The sequence below is a fragment of the Pteronotus mesoamericanus genome, unplaced genomic scaffold (genome assembly GCF_021234165.1).
Source record: "Pteronotus mesoamericanus isolate MK-2021 breed Mesoamerican mustached bat unplaced genomic scaffold, CSHL_Meso_final scaffold_21, whole genome shotgun sequence".
NCBI lineage: Eukaryota > Metazoa > Chordata > Mammalia > Chiroptera > Mormoopidae > Pteronotus > Pteronotus mesoamericanus.
In genome coordinates this window covers 22,583,168-22,598,108 of record NW_026555310.1, presented here as the reverse complement: position 1 = coordinate 22,598,108, position 14,941 = coordinate 22,583,168, and the positions used below count along the sequence as shown (strand labels likewise).

General features: G+C 35.7%; 1 protein-coding gene across 1 annotated transcript in view; it reads left to right on the top strand.

Annotated features, from left to right (window-relative positions):
- Window positions 1-14,642, top strand: part of PDE3A (phosphodiesterase 3A) — a 278,997-nt gene extending 264,355 nt beyond the window's left edge. The window contains exons 11-16 of the mRNA XM_054591375.1: window positions 849-962; window positions 1,093-1,292; window positions 2,912-3,115; window positions 3,808-3,963; window positions 5,729-5,987; window positions 14,309-14,642. Of these exons, the coding sequence (XP_054447350.1) occupies window positions 849-962; window positions 1,093-1,292; window positions 2,912-3,115; window positions 3,808-3,963; window positions 5,729-5,987; window positions 14,309-14,550 (1,175 nt within the window). The 3' untranslated portion in view covers window positions 14,551-14,642. The remainder of the gene's footprint in view (window positions 1-848; window positions 963-1,092; window positions 1,293-2,911; window positions 3,116-3,807; window positions 3,964-5,728; window positions 5,988-14,308) is intronic.
- Window positions 14,643-14,941: the final 299 nt, after the last annotated feature.

Sequence of the window (14,941 nt, the reverse complement as noted above, 5' to 3'; positions counted from 1 at the left end):
TACACAAGATGAAAAAACTTAAAAGAGTTGCACCAGAAAAAGAAGGCGAGCCAAGAAATCACTGGGCCTTTGTTTGGCAGAAACTGAACAGCACGTATGGAATAGCACCCCCTTTCCCTTGGTAATGACATTGTTACTAGGGGATTTGCTTTCCCCATAGTTTTTATTCTTCTACATGGCCCAACTCCCACATTATTGTACAAAGAGGCATTTATTTTTCTTTTCAGGTATTCCTAGAACAGTATTCCCAAATCAGAATTTCTAGATCAGAGAACATTATTGATTTGTTTTTAATTTAGTTTTGTGAATTTAATCACTATATAAAAGATATGTTGTTCATTTTTATTATAGTATTTTAAGTTGGTTACAGAAGAATACTACTATGGTCTATTCACAGATCATATTCGGGCACCATTTATCAGACATGAAATATTCACCGATATAGACCATTGGTCTGTCTAGTTGAAGTATCTCAAGGTTCTTTCTTTATTCTAATCCTCTGCACAGTCTTGTACAGAAGCATGGAAATAAGTACAAGTGTAAGCAATACAGTTGTTTCACATAGTGAGTTTCCTATATGCATCCGGTTTCTGATACACTGTGGATACAGATTTTTCCACTTCAGATATCTGCATGAGTAAAGAATATTGAGTGTTTTTTTCCCCTTGTACTATAGATACTATGGAATAATGGAAAAGCAATCAAAGAGTATTTGTCCTGGAACGTTTGGCTGGCATTCACTGGGATATTAAAATATTAGGACTAAACTATTTATCCAGTAGATGGCACTCTTAGTCCTTGGACCCCAAAGTCACCAATTAATGGCTGTTCCTTTGCATTGGTTGTAGATCATAACAGAATCCATGCCACTGACGTCTTACATGCTGTTTGGTTTCTTACTACACAACCTATTCCAGGCCTCTCAACTGTGATTAATGATCACGGATCAGCAAGTGATTCAGGTACACGCGAAATACATCTGTGCTCCCTTATGAACTATGGGAACAAAAGAGTACTTTTTAAAGGGGGTCAAGATAAATGACATCAATTTAAATCTTAAAAAAAAATCTCTATTTCATCTTCTCTTTTCAGATTCTGACAGTGGATTTACACATGGACATATGGGATACGTATTCTCAAAAATGTATAATGTGCCAGATGATAAATACGGTTGTCTGTCTGGAAATATCCCTGCCTTAGAGTTGATGGCGCTGTATGTGGCTGCAGCCATGCACGACTATGATCACCCAGGAAGGACTAATGCGTTCCTGGTTGCAACTAGTGCCCCTCAGGTAACTCTTTCTACTTTGATTAGGGGAAATGATTCAACTGAGAGATTTCTCTGAAGAAAATTAATTTTTAAAATTTGATTGATAATAAGCACCAGGTAAATATAACCCAAACTATATTCAGCCCTGACATAAAGTTCTTAGAGAACATGCTAACTTTGAAAAGACAGTACTTTTTTTTCCAAGTTACTAATGGCAGGTGTGCAACTTTATTACCCATGGGGTCCCCTCTCAATTTGCTTCTAAAGAAGAAAAACTACTTGAATTCATGTTAATGAACTTCCTTAACAAACAAAATCCAACCTGTACAAAAGTCCCTTTCTGAAAAGATTAGAGAACCAAATCTTTTTGGACTTTTAAGAATGTAAGGCTTCTTTGTATATAAATCTCATTCCTTTGAAATATGTTCATTATAATCATTATGATTCTTGTGATATTTTATTGATTAATGGGAATTAAAAATCAATTTCTTTCATTTGAGGGAAATATTTTCCTGAACCTAATATTCCAAAATGATATATTTAAAGAAGTACATCTTAGCATATGTTTACATTTAAGTCAGAATTAATCATTAAGTATGTAGTTATCATCATCTATTCAATTAAATTCAGTAAACTTCTTCTTGATTTAATCAGCTGGACCCATATTATTAAAGATCCCAAAAGCCTATTTTTCTTTCCAGAGGTTCTAAAGGCCAATCTGATCCTATTTTCTTATTTCTTATTTGCTTTTTGTCTTCTATTCCATTCCCGTCCGTTTCCTTTTCCTGTCTCATTTACCAGACTAGAGTTTTCCTCTAATCTATATACAATAAAAATATCCTGTTTTTTTCATGACTACATATTTTTACTTATTTCAATGTGTCCTATAAACACCAGAATTATTTTTTTAATATAAATACTCTTGCCAACAGCATTTACTATTTAAATTTACCTATACATATATGTATTTTTACTTACCTCAGTAATAATTTTCACATGCTTTCTCTTTCATTTTGTCCTAATGACTTTTCCTCCCTCTATTATCTGTCAACTAGTCTTCAAGAATTTTTTAGGCAACTTCCTCTTTTGATGGGCCTTCCCTCCCCATTATTAGAGAGTTAAAAACAAGTAGATAGTTACTATATACCTTCAATTTCTAGCTAAAGGGTGATATTTCCTATGCCTGATTGTGGGGTGAGAATGTTTTAATTCATGGGCTTCTCTGGGATTTCATTGCTCTTTATTAGCTATATGTTTTAACTAAGAGGAGGTCATTCTCATTCTAGATGCAAGAAGTAGCTGAGTTACTTCTTAAGGATATGAATACATTTGCATATTTTAGGAAGTTAAATTCCCGTACCCTGCTAAGAAATCTGATAAAATCTAACACTAAGCCCTTACTTGGAAGTGTTTGGAATAAAGTTTCAAGAATATTAACTTTATCTTACAAAAAAGGAATTTAACCAAGAAGAGTAATCAGCCAGTGTGCATCAATAAATGATTCTTAACAGGCAGTAGTCACAGTGTTACACTTCTGTGTTTCCTGAAAAAAGAAAATTCCAAAAACATTGCATATTCTTACTTAGTTTTATAATTTTTTACCTTAAAAATTGAACTCTTCACTCTCATATATTTGCCTAGGCGGTGCTCTATAATGATCGTTCAGTTTTGGAGAATCATCACGCAGCTGCTGCATGGAATCTTTTTATGTCCCGACCAGAGTATAACTTCTTGGTTAACCTTGACCACGTGGAATTTAAGCATTTCCGTTTTCTCGTCATTGAAGCAATTTTGGCCACTGACTTGAAGAAACACTTTGACTTCATAGCCAAATTTAATGCCAAGGTAACTGGACTTGTGTCAGTTTCATTTTATGGCCACATTGAAAGGTGTCATAGGACTGAAGTGTTGAACAAAACTCATTGCCATCACCTTCTGTATGTCAAATGTGAAAATGAAATGCAAGAAAATGTTTAACTAGAAGCAGATAAATAGGCACTGGTCCCAATCTAGAAATGCAAGAAGTTGAGGTGCTGTCTATATATATCACACTTGGTGCTCAGAGAAATAATGAAGTTACACAAATAAATAAATCATTGTGTTTTTGTTTGATTAATTTGTTCCCATGTCTGTGGTATATGAACATAAATTATCTGACAGTAGGAAAGTCAAAACCCTGAAGCAAAATTTCATGTCAAACATAAATGTTCAAATGTTAATTTAGAAAAATTTCTTATTTGTAGCCATATTATTTTAATAGTAATAGGTAACATATGCTAATTTTAAAAGCATTTATTTTCAATTCCATAATTAATTAATTAAGGCAGCATTTGTTATTTTACTTTTTTGGATGAACTATTTTACTATTCATTTATGCAAGCCAGCAACATTATTATGTAAACAGCTGAGAAAGTCCTCATTACTGGGTATTTGGATCTCCACACAGTAGGAAGAAAATAAATATTCTATTGTTTATTCTCCTGTTCAACTTTTGCTTTCACTGAGATAAAACACATTCAACTTTGTTCTTCAAACAGGTGAATGATGATGTTGGAATAGATTGGACCAATGAAAATGATCGTCTACTAGTTTGTCAAATGTGTATAAAGTTGGCTGATATCAATGGGCCAGCTAAATGTAAAGAGCTCCATCTTCAGTGGACAGAGGGTATTGTCAATGAATTTTATGAACAGGTAACTGATTTAATCCATACATAGACTGCTCATAAATTCTCCAAAGCTCACAAAAGCTTTTAGAGTGTGGTCAATCTATTTCATATTCATCCTAACATTAGAAAATGCACTGGCCAACTTTAATCACAGGATAAAAGAATGACAGAAAAAAAACTAAATTGTAACCATAAAAACTCTTAAGTTATTTGCAAGTAATTCGACAGAAGATGTTGGAGTAATGGAGACACCGGGAAGACCACTGACATACTGTCTTTTACATATTTGTTAAAGTAGCCAATTTACATTTAAAAATATGACTACATACCAGACTAAGTTTATTTATTTTTCAGAGTTAATAACAGCAGTGTATGAAAAAGCTTAAAAAATAGGCACTTTATTTGACATGATAGCGAGAGGGTTAGCACACTACCAAAAAAACTACTGCCAAAACGTAGGCATGAGGGAATCTTCCCCACATTACGCTGCACTGACCAGATTATACTTAAAACTTTGTGTTTAGCATAGTGAACCACTCTCTTAAGATGAATCTAGAGGTAGTGGAGCAAGGGTAAACCACAGGGATCAGTGGCATAAAAAGACATGAAGATATTAAATGAGTGAAGATATTAATCCTGGAGGAAAATAGAGGCAATATTATAACTATCTTAAGATACTTAAAAGACTGACATACAAATTCAAGATTAAGTTTATCATGAAGTAGTTGTAGAGATTAAAGAAGATAAATTATGTAAAGTATTTGACACAGGATCTGATTTAAAAGAAATGGTAGATTCTTCTCAGCTTCCCTAAAAAGGGTAGATATATAACCAGTTTAAAGAAGGTCAATGTCAGAAAGAAATTTGTATTACTAATTTCTGGCATCCAGAAATAGGATGAGGTAACTTATTAAGTAATAAATCATCTGGACCTATTAGAGGAATTATAAAGAACTGTTACAGGTATTCATAAAATTCAAATATATACTAAAAGGTTTATGCATCTAGAAAGTAATGCATTGCCTTTCCTAGAAATGAAGTTAATTCATAATCAACCCCAAAGTACTGAAATACAGGAAAAATGTAAACAAAAAAGAAAATTCATTTATAGTAATTCCACTACATAGTCATAAACATGGTTGATATGTAGATATATTTCTTTATTAATTTTTGCTCGATAACTTCCGGTTAACAATCTGATTGTTTGTTTTTTTTGTTTTCAGAAAGATTCAAAACTGTTTAAAACACACATAGAATGCTCCTATTAAACATATAGGTAAATAAGAATACAGAAACCATATAATTATAGATGATATAATTCAACCAAAAGCTAGGATAAGTTAGCAACTTTAATTGAGCAATATAGTATTTTAAGATTTCCAGTAGCCAAGGTAAAACAGGAAAACATGATAGATTATGTATTCGCTTCATAATTATTTCTTGCATTTGTTTTATGATGCATTTATACTCAAACATAAGGCACACAGACTAATTGATAAGAAATATCATCTACTGAGACATTAAACCATTACTTTTAGTTCCCCTTGGTCGAAAACCTAAACCTCAAGATCAAAAAAGTAGTAAATGGCAACAAAGCATGTCTATAGGAATCTTAGTACTTTGGATAGAGAATCTCCTAACAATAAAGAGGGAATTTACATATGAATATCTGGGTTTTTACATATTTGCAAATCTTAGATGCTAAGTGAATTTTGACTTGACTTGTATTTTAAGCTTTCTTCGTCATTTACCTTTCCAGTTAACTATTCTTGCTAAATTCCCATTTCTAGGGTGATGAAGAGGCCAGCCTTGGGTTACCCATAAGCCCCTTCATGGACCGTTCTGCTCCTCAGCTGGCCAACCTGCAGGAATCCTTTATCTCTCATATTGTGGGGCCTCTGTGCAACTCCTATGACTCAGCAGGACTGATGCCAGGGAAATGGGTGGAAGACAGTAATGAGTCAGGAGATACTGATGACCCAGAAGAAGAGGAGGAGGAAGAAGCAGCACCAAATGAAGAGGAAACCTGTGAAAATAATGAATCTCCAAGTAAGTTATAGAAAATCTATTTCTAGGTTCAGATGAATCTTATGCTTTTTATATATTATATACTGTGAGTCCAAATATCACCTATTGAAATTTATTATGGATAGCCCCCTTACCCAATCTCATAAAAGAGAAATTACAAACTCTGGGATCTATAATAACACCATGCTCATACAAAGATATGTTCTCTGTCATGAAGTAAAAAAGAAAAATAGCTGAAGCCTATTCTTCAGAATATCTTCCTGATTTAGAAATGAAAGGAATTTCAGGTACCATACAGGAAAACTGTAGACTTTTATCGGCTTGGTTAGGGGAGACCTTGTAAAACAGGAAGAGGTAATCAATCACCCGTTCATTCAGCAGATAATTATTGAACACCTACTGTGTGGTAGACATTCTTCCAGATACTGAAGACAGAGCTGTGAACAAATCAGACTAAAGAATAAATATATCCTTGCCTTTTTAGACTTGTATTCCAATGGGGTCAGCCGACATTATGCAAGACAAATCAGTAAATCTAAGTACATTAAGTACTAATAAATGTTAGAATAAAAAGAAAAACAAAGGTAAGAAAATATGAAATTAAAATTAAAAGGTTAGCCCTAGCTGGTATGGCTCAGCGGACTGAGCACCGGCCTGCCAACCAAAGGGTCGCCGGTTTGATTCCCAGTGTAGGGCACATGCCTGGGTTGCAGGGCAGGTCCCCAGCAGGGGGCCCGCGAGGTGCAACCATACCATGATGTTTCTGTCCCTTTCTTTCTCCCTCCCTAAAAATAAATAAAATCTTTTAAAAAAAAGAAAACTGCTCACCAAATACATTTTTAAAAAATTAAAAGATTAAATTTTAGAGAAGGTGGCCATGGAAGGTCTAAATAAGAGAGAGTTTTAAAACTTTTTAGAAGACCTGAGAGAATTGAAAGAGTGGCCCATAAAGATAGATGTGGAAAGAGCATTCAGAGGGGAGGAGAAAGCAAGCCATGTAAAGGTTCTGAAGTGGGCGTGGCTGGGTGTCCGAGGAACATCAGGAGAGTAGGGTGGCCGAAGCACAGGGAAGGGGGCAGGAGAGCAGCAGGAGAGAGAAAGTGGGGAGCCGATGATGTAGGGTTTGACAGTAGGGTTCTGTAGGTCACAGCATAGACCTTGGCTTTTACTGAAATGGGAAGCCGTCCCAGGTTTTCAGCAGAAGTGTTTGCTCATTCAACTTATATTTTAACGGCCTTGCTTCAGGTGCTATATTGAGTATATTCTAGAGTTTAGGATAGGAGGAAGGATATGAGCAATGGGATGAGGTAAGAGGCTGTTGAAATTACCCAAGTGAGAGATGAGTATGGCTTTGGACTCACCTCTGGTCATTGATTCGAACTGTTTTGTGCACCCAATCTAATCAATCTAATTTAATTAACTATAGAAACAGATAATTTTTCTTCATGTCATAAAATATTCTCTGCTGTTTCTCCTGCCATAGGGAAGAGACCCTAATAGAAAAACCCTTAACTCTTATACTGACTCTACACAAATATTCTTCCTATGTTTTTGAGAACATAGTATATAGTCTGCCTGCTTTCATCAATAAAGAACATACAACATTAATATTTTTCAAAGCCTTTACCAAAAATATTGCCAGGGAAAGGCATTCTGATCATTTGTTCCTAATTTGTTCTAAGGTTTTAGCAATCAGGAAAATGCATGACTTGGTTCGTTTTGGCCATCTAGTATGGGGATATTCTAACATGGACATTGACCTAATTTTCCCTTGCATAAGTGGCCATTGTAAGCTAACATAAGCATAGATAAGAAGTTGTCATTAACTACAGAGATGAGGTTATGCAAATTTGGCTTTAGGTAGATTTTTGCTTCTATCCTATATATTATCTTTTATACAGAATGGGAGAAATCAAAAGTTATTTTCAATATTCTATTATCAAAGTAATTATATTTTATTTCTCTGATGCTTATAAAAAGATTTCCATTAGAAATTTTGTGCTGCTCTTGAGATTTAGACATTGGCATCAAGAATTGCTATTCATGTGCTATTTATTCATTTGTTCATTTAATAAACAGACATTAGATTGATTGATTGATTGGTTGATTGAATGAATGATTTTACTTTTCATCCAGAGAACCAGGTAATTTGCTCTCTGACTAAGGACATGATGGTTTTTTACTGATTGATATCGGAAAGTGTTGTCAGCTTTAGCTTCTGGAAAATCTTTGTTCCCACAAGCTCTAACTGATTACTACTGGAACTTAAACACATTGAAAAAAGCACACACACACGTAATCCAGGCATCAAGAATTGAAGAACCCAGGCCAGGAGATTTAACAGGCTCAAGTTTTCAATGTTGGCTTTAGCTCAGAATGAGACAACCAAATACTCTGTTTAATTCCTCTCTGTTGTCTAAGGTTGGGTTACCATAACAACATCCAGATTCTGATGTGTTACTCTCCTGACCTTCCTGTTTTTATCAAGCTCACTAAAGCAGGAATGAGAATTCTCTGGATTCTGTTTACTAATGACGTCTAAATGTCAACTGGCCACCTTGTATGAAAATTTAAAGTACCCAACAGCAATGATTTGATACTGTAGCTTTTGAAAAATTATCATTGTAGCATTCCTTTATAGCCAAGAATATGATAAAGTGTTAGTTTTTTTGTAAAAATTGGCTGCATGGAGTAATAGAATTTTACAGTATGGAATTTACTCAAAAAACGAACACCAATTCAAAAGAACCTATGCTCCCCTATATTCATAGTAGCATTATTTATAATAGCAAAGTGCTGGAAACAGCCTAAGTGCCCATCAGTAAATGAGTGGATCAAAAAATTGTTACCTTTACACAATGGAATACTATGCAGCAGAAAGAAAGAAGGAACTCCTCCTACCTTTAGTGACAGCATGGATGGAACTGGAAAGTATTATGCTATATGAAATAAGCCAGGGGGTAAAAGACAAGTACCATATGATCTCACCTATAAGTGGAACCTAATGATCAAAACAAACAAATGAGCAAAATAGAACTAGAAGCATGGAAACGAAGAATAAACTGACAGAGACCAGAGAAGAGGGGAATAGGGATAAGGGAAGAAAGAAGGGCAAGGGTCTAGTTAAAGTACAAGTAAAAATGACCCTTGTACATGGACAACAGGATGGGGATTGACTGATGGGGTGGGGCAAGGGAGAGCAACCAGAGGAAACTGGGACAACTGTAATAGAACAACAATAAAAAATAAAAAAAAAAAAAGGAAATGGCCTGGTATGGCTCAGTGGATTGAGTGCCAGCCTGTGAACCAAAGGGTCACCAGTTCGATTCTGAGGATACATGTCTGGGTTGAGGGCCAGGTTTCTGGTAGGGGGCACACGAGAGGCAACCACACCATGATGTTTCTCTCCCTCTTTCTCCCTCCCTTCCCCTCTCTCTAAAAATAAACAAATAAAATCTTTAAAATAAAAAAAAAGAAACGGGAGGAGAATTGATGATCATCTAACTCACGACCTCCTTTTACTAAAAATTAAACTGAGGCTCAGAAGTTTAGGTAACATTCCGAAGTACAGATGGTTTCTGCAGAACCGGAAAGGAAATCCAAGTCTCTTCATTTTTAACTCCATTGCCATTTACTCTTGTAGGTTTAGTCTCAGAATTCATATTGATTTTTATGGTTAGCTTCTTGAGCTAAACTTAGTTTTAAATTAAATATGCAGCCCTGGCTGGGTAGCTCAGTTGGTTAGAGTATCATCCCAATATGCTAAGTCAGGGCTCATACGACGATCAACCAATGAAGGCACTGATGGGTGGAAAAACAGTCCCATATCTTTCACTCTCTACCTTCTTTCTTTCTCTTCCTTCCTCTCTCTTTTCTAAAAATCAATAAATAAAAAATTAAATTAAATTAAATATGCACTGATAGCTTCAGCAATTTGCAAAACTTGGAGACCTCCCAGGAAACATAGAATAAAATGTTTCAATATGGTATGCTAGGGAAAGAAGGCTTTTCCCCTACCTCATAATTAAATCTGAAAGATTCCTGCAGCGAACTAAGAGGTTTCTAATGAAGTACTAAGCTGCATTTAGAATTTGAGCAATGAAAGGCTCTTTGTTCTCTGTTCAAAAGGTTCCAGTGCTGAACAATTTGGCTCCCAATACAAGCATGTTTTAGACCACCTGCAGACTCTAATCTACGCAAATTTATTTGGTACAAACTTTCTTCTACGTCACTTCATTCAGTTTAATTCCAGAGAGGTTTATTGCTAATGTTAAACAGCATTAATAAGAGAACAGCTGCTCTCCTGGACACTTCCCTGAAAGGAAAAGGAGAAAAATTGAGCTTTTTGTTAGCTCCTTTGCTGTGAATGCCCTGCCGTGAATGTGTATATATTTCAGATGGAATAATCACCTTGCACAGTGGAGTGTTTCCTATAACCGTGATGTAAGTCTGTCCTGTGTCCTGCAGCCAGAGGTCATCTGTAATTCTCTTAATTCAAAAGATTAGGATAAAAAGTTTGCTAACCTTTTAAAATTCTCAACAGAAACTGGTTTGTTCTTAACTACAACAAAAACAAAGTAGAAATAGATAAGTAAATGGCTTTGGTAGAAGAGTATTTTAGAGATTTGCTTTTTAAAATGTAATATATTAATATATTTTATTAATTTTGATAGAAAAAATTTAAATCTGTTTGATATATTTTATATACATATCCCTTGTGGAGAAGTTTTTGAATAAAGAACTCAATGTCATGCTTCAGGGCCCCATGCCCTGTGCCTGTGGGCATGCCTCTCACTGCCTGGCATCTACCAGCCCCTTCTCCATCCAGTGTATTTAATTCTCATAATTTACATCTAAACTCAGGCGTCAAGTTCCTTGAGGGAAAAAAAAATCCTACTCCTTCCTCCACAGGTTGAGTCTTTTGTGTCACTATAATTTGACATTTCAGAAAGAAATTGTGTAACACACTTGTGAAAATAGCAAGGAAGACATTATTCAAGATTATTGCAAAAGGGAAGAAAAATTAAACGCACCTTCCTTGAAACAAAGACAGAGTTTTTAAGTGCTGGGAAAAAGTACTGGAGGAACTTAGAGGGCACTGGTCCATATGATTAGGCAAAGTGTGTTTTCTAACTGGTACTTACTGAAGTTAGGCTCCCAAGTCCTGGAGAAACCTGTTCTCAAGTTGTGAAACTGACTCGTGGCCAGGAAAAGAGAAACATATATTACAAAGGGGCAGATAAAGAATTAGCAGTTTTGAGTTTTATAAGGTAAATGCTCTAAGGAAAGGGAGATCAGAGACCTGTAGTCTGGAAGAAATCTGTCTAAATTTTATTCCAGCTCAGGGGAATGTCAAGGTCATCTTGGCCACATGCTTATCTCTTATGAAACATTGCATGTGTATGTTATTTTTTGTATTCTTGCCTTTTTCTCCTACAGATTGTAAGTTTATTTAAGGCAAACTCTGAGACAAATTGGTCCTTGTTTTCATAGCATCTAGAAAACTATCCGTCAGTTAGTAGGTACTCAATACGGGTTTGTTTGATGGGTCCATTTCATGAAGAGAGTAAATATATATTTTTTAATTCTTTCTTAAGGTTCTGCCTGTATCCATTCTTACTGGCATTTCATCAGTTTAATAAGTTCTGTGTGTCTGTGTGGTTTAAGAATAATTCAAGATAATTTCATCATGTCCTTTTTCTTAACTGTGTTTTAAAAACTGATCTTGTCCTATAAAGTCCAAGAAGTTTCTGGTATAATAAAACCATTGTAGCAATCATTAGCACTTCCTCAAAAGTTTTGGTATATGACCTCCAAGAGAGCTAGTTCCTTTGGTGCACCTTATAAAAAATTGAGTTTCTTTTTTGCTATTGTTACCTCCCCCTCCTTCTCTTCCTCCACCAACTCTTCTTTCTTCCAGATTATACATTGCAAATCATTACTACCTCATTAAGTAAAACCATATATACCTGCTGAATGTATGATAACTAGTAATTCTTTAATATAGTCTCTATTAGGTCAGAATTTTCTGTGGACCATTTTTACATATCATTATCATTTTTATGACTTACCAGTACTTCATCATTTACTTGGAACTGTGGAACAGAAACTAGAAAGAACATGATTAATTTACTAAACTTCTACTGAATGCTTACTAAAGGCTAGGGCTTTGTGGATATACACACAAAAGGGAGAAATAGCTTCTTTCCATGGGGAGGTTTACAGTCTAATGGTAGGATCTTAGCCTAATTTCTAAACTCTTTGCCTAAGTCTAAAATAGTTACTCAGATGAAAATACTGAGAATTTTATTATATTCCAATAGCTTAGAGAACAGCCCTCTCTTCTAAGTTCAAAATCAGCTGCCTACTTTACGTCTCCACTTGTAGGTCTCCCAGACACTGTGTGTTCAGCTGACACCTCAGATCTGGTCTTCATCAAATGTTCCCTTTCCCAGTACATCATACCACTAAATACTCAGTTGCTCAGGCCAGATAGCTCAGGGTTGTCTATGATTCCTCCCTCTTCTTTATTTCGCATGTCTAATCAGTTGCCAACATTGATTAAACTTCACAAATATCTTTCACCTTTATTTATCTTCATTTCCATTGCTTTCATCTTAGTCCAAGCCACCATCAGCATGGAGTATCCTCCAGGTGAGACATTCCCCTCTCTGTCTGCTACCTTTCAAAAGACTTTGCAAAACTCAACATAATTATAGCTATTTGTTCACTCTCTGTGCTCCTCCTAGAGGAAAAGCTCCAGACTGGCGAGCATTATATCTATCTTGTCTACCAGCAAATCACCAGACAGTGGCACACCTGGTATATAGTAGATGTTTAATAAATAGAAAATGAATTGGAAGCATGAACAGTGAATTCTGGCGCCAACGCAAATTATTGAAAAACATCTTACTTTTTTCTTCCATTGAAACTAATTTTATTACATTTTTTCAATCAAGATATGCAATTCTGTGAAAATTGTCTTTAGTACTTCCATATTGAAAACATTAAGTTGTTTGGACATGAGAAAATGTAATCTATTTATTTATTAAGTGCATGTTTTCTGAGCCTTGTCATGTATAAAGTCTCTACAGGTCTTCACAAGGTTCCCTCAAAGAGGCTGTAGTCTAGTAAAGGAGCAGGAATATATGGGAATAAGATAAATTCCTAAAAGATGTACATTATTTAGGGTATTCTTTTTGTTACAAATAACAAAACTAAAATCAAATTAGCGTATACAAGAGGGAAGTCATTGCTTCATGAAAACATAATGTTGGCTAGTGAAGCTGGAATTGTAGCCAGCTCTGTGTTAACTTTATTACAAATACATAAGCATAGAAGAAAAGATCTCTAATCTCCATTTCCTAACCTCATATGCATTCTATGGCAATGGGAAAAATCCCAGGTAAGGACTGTGATTGGCCTGATTTGGGTACCATATCTACACACTGGCCAGCCACTGTGACACAGCTGTGTTGTCAGAGGTGGGTGAGGAAGTTGAATTTGACCGCCTTTTCTAGAGCTACAGAACTGAAAGAAGGGATGAGAGTCCCACTAAATGATTTGGGATGTGCAATTACCAGACAAAGAAATAATGGCAATGAGAAGGGGGAAAAATGGGAAACACTATCTGTTCTGAGAGGCATATATGGAGAGATGAGAGAGAGAGAGATTTTCACTGAAGAGGAATTCAGTGATGTCTGACAGGACCTCAAAATAATAAATGGGCATGAACTTTCAGTCATAGAGGAGGGCATTTCAGAAGGAAGGCTATTCTAGCTTGAACGTAGAAGAGGTCAGTGTATATACAGAAAATAGAGCAGATAAGTATTAGAAAAGAGGCTACAAATGGAGGAAGACTGCAAATGTGTTTGTGCCAACTTGTGGGAAAACTTTGAGAGGAATTTGAAATTAATTTTTCAATTCACATGAAGCAAAGCAGTAACATCAAAACCATCTTTAAAGAAATAAGTCTTGTAGACTCTTGTGAGTTGGACTGGTTGACAAAGTAAAGGAAGGCATAACAAGAAGTTATTTTGGTAATCTTGCTGAAAAATCTCGAGAGTCTGAAGAAGTGGGAGTAACACCAAGATATAGACAGAACCTTGCCCTGGACATTTCCACATGTTAGCTACTGGTCAGAGTTATGTCTGAGTGATATATTAATGGTGATTGCCATCTTCCTCTTATTTCTCCCATTCTCAGAAATGACATTATTACAATATACAAGTCAAGTGATAGATACATGTATCCACTGGTACTTAATTCCTATTAAAAATGTGAAAAGAAGTAAGTGTTGTATTCAGTACACAAGTAAGTAGTCTAACTTGGTATTTTCTCAGGAAAGAAAACTTTCAAAAGGAGGAAGATCTACTGTCAAATAACCCAGCACCTCCTGCAGAACCACAAGATGTGGAAGAAAGTCATGGAAGAGGAACAGCGGTTGGCGGGAATCGAAAATCAGTCCCTGGACCAGTCTCCCCAGCAGCATTCCTCAGAGCAGATCCAGGCCATCAGGGAAGAAGAAGAAGAAAAAGGGAAGCCCAGAGGAGAGGAGATCATAACCCCAAAGCCAAACCAGTGACAATGGATAGAATGAGCTCTGTCTCCAAACCGAGTGACTTGTCACAGACTCTCTTCAAGCCAGCACAACACTTAGACACAACACTGTAGAAATACAAGAAGATGGGCAAATGGCTATTGCATTTGGGGATTCTTCGCATTTTATGTGTTTATTTTTACAGTGAGGTACATGGTTAAAAACTCTTGCTCAGAGAAGCTTTCACGTCACAACACCAGCTTCTAAGGATTTTTTAAAGGAAGAAATATATGTGTGTGTGTATATAAGCTCTCACATAGATACATGTAAAACATATTCTCTCTCTCTCTCACACACACACACACATATACACTGAAAGCCAGAATTACTGGTTCCACAATTTAGTAGCATTCATATTAAGATATATAGTGGTCAC